The 2,143-nt window shown below is 40.3% G+C and overlaps 1 protein-coding gene across 1 annotated transcript; it reads right to left on the reverse strand.

The window, feature by feature from the left end:
• Positions 1 to 6: 6 nt before the first annotated feature.
• Positions 7 to 464, reverse strand: LOC125503179 (serine/threonine-protein phosphatase 2B catalytic subunit beta isoform-like). Its single transcript, XM_048663185.1, has 2 exons — positions 347 to 464; positions 7 to 288 (listed from the first exon to the last, which is right to left on the reverse strand). The coding sequence occupies exons 1-2, from the start codon at positions 431 to 433 to the stop codon at positions 16 to 18; spliced, it is 360 nt and encodes a 119-aa protein (XP_048519142.1). The 5' UTR covers positions 434 to 464; the 3' UTR covers positions 7 to 15.
• Between the last annotated feature and the right edge of the window lie 1,679 nt (positions 465 to 2,143).

Genomic DNA, 2,143 nt, shown 5'->3' on the forward strand with positions numbered 1-2,143 from the left:
TGAGTACACATCACTTTACTGGACATCCAGCACGTTCAAATGTAGGCAAACAACTAGAGGAAAATGAATGGGAGACTCACCTTCTTCAAGTGCGTCATCTCCATCGGACACCAGCTCATCATCCGAGCAGATGTTGAGCACGTTGACGAGCATTTCTGTTACCTTCTCGCCGACAAACGGCAACGACCACGTGAAAACGTCCATGAAGTTGGGTAGCCAGTATGGATGCTGCGAAAAGTTGAACTGTCGAATATTCATCACGTTGTTCTCGTACTTGAGAACAGCTGCCTGCAACAAAAAAGCCAAATCGATAACGCTTTTCCAAACAGTTCGACAATTCCCTCACCTTGTTGTTGTAAACATCCAGATAGTTGGGCGCTGAGAATATCGTAATTAGCGATGGAAACCCGGTGGTTTGACTCTTTCGATACATCCTGTACCTAGAAGCAAGTGAAAATGCCCGTTAGGGCATCAACAACATCGTTACTTTAAAGCTAATTTATTGCACAGTGGATTCAAGTAAGTCAAGGAAACTATGTAGGTCAGAACCCTAAAACTGCAATTTAAGATACTTGTTGTTTTAAGCTGCGACTGCTAAATGGGCCCAACCGTTTTCCAGCTTTCTTAACTAGATGATGATTTAGCATTTCCTCGTTTTTCCCTCGCCAGCATCCCGAATTTACGAGCGCCGCTTCTAGAGCGCTAAGCAGCTTATTAGCGTCTGCCGCATCGATTTTCGCTAACGATTTCTTCCCCAGCTATAAATCCTAATTTGCAAACAATTTTCTCGCACGCATCGATCATAATGCAGGTTTTTCCAATAGGATACAGTAAAATAAGCGGTTTTGCAACGAAAAAACGCTTTCGGCCGACTGACGATCCCTCGACCCAGCGGAAGGTTCAACATAAATTCCGTGAAACGAGAAAGCCTTAAATCTTGGAAAAGTAAAGAAAACAGAGCGGGGCATTTGTCATTTCCGACTAACTTTTAGAAAAATACGCGACTTTTTCGAGTTTCCACGTTGGAGATTGGCTTTGTGCGCCACGACGAGTCTTGCTATGTAGGGTAGAACGTCATAAATATCTACTCGGCTCTTCATTCCCAATAAAATACAATTCATGAACTTGAGCACAATGAAAATGGAAAAGAAGTTGCTGCTAACTCTGATGCAAATTATATTAGTTAGAAAATTGCGGTCGCAGGAAGACGATTGTTATGAGAAATGTGGGGAAAAAATGTTTCAAACAACCAAAAATTCCACTTCTTAGATCGCAAATAGACAAATTCGCAACGGCCACACTTCCCTTTTGAATTTCGCAAACAATATTCGTGAATGTGAAACTGTAATCATATTATAGTGGTTCAAACAATGCCAGTCAAGTTTCAACGGCAAACAAAAACCCCCCTAAAAATAAATATTTGGGGCCGATGGAGGAGGAGCGCGTTCAAATGGCATGGGAAAAATGGTTTTTCTGGCGAAATTTAATCAGTCTAATGACCGGAGAATTCGGAATATTAAACAGAACCGAACTGTCTCGGGAATATGGTTCGCAGGCGAACTTTGATTATTAAACAACGTCAGCTATTGCAATTCAAAAGTGTCGCCAACTTTGCCAGACGAAACTAATGTTGATTTATTTTTGTATTGCGCCACTTTAAATTGTGCATTCAACCTTTATTCACAAACTGTTTGTTCGGTATTTTCGCCTCAAAAATGTTTGTCTTTAAAAAAGACATAATTTCCTCACGTCTTTTATTACAGATTGATAAACAGTGCAAGAGCACTATTTATCAATTTTATTCACAAACTGTTTGTTGGGTATTTTCGCCTCAAAAATGTTTGTCTTTAAAAAAGACAGAATTTCCTCACGTCTTTTATTACAGATTGATAAATAGTCCTCCTATTTCGCCATATATTGCCCGAACCGAACGTTCTTCCTCGGAAAGTGTCCGAAATCGTTGTTTTGTTGAACTGCCGTTTAAGACGGGAAGTTTGTCTAAGTTTTTAAAATTTAGCGACAAAAGCGCCGATTCTGCGTAAAATCGCGCAAAAACATCGTGGCAAACACACGAAAATCCATCCTTTGTCCAAGTTCTGCCGCGTTTTAATGTCATTTAGCGACAAATTTATTTCTGATAAAG

This window comes from Dendroctonus ponderosae, unplaced genomic scaffold (genome assembly GCF_020466585.1).
Source record: "Dendroctonus ponderosae isolate FM_Combo_2020 unplaced genomic scaffold, Dpon_F_20191213v2 Dpon_F_20191213_1283, whole genome shotgun sequence".
Classification (NCBI taxonomy): Eukaryota; Metazoa; Arthropoda; class Insecta; order Coleoptera; family Curculionidae; genus Dendroctonus; species Dendroctonus ponderosae.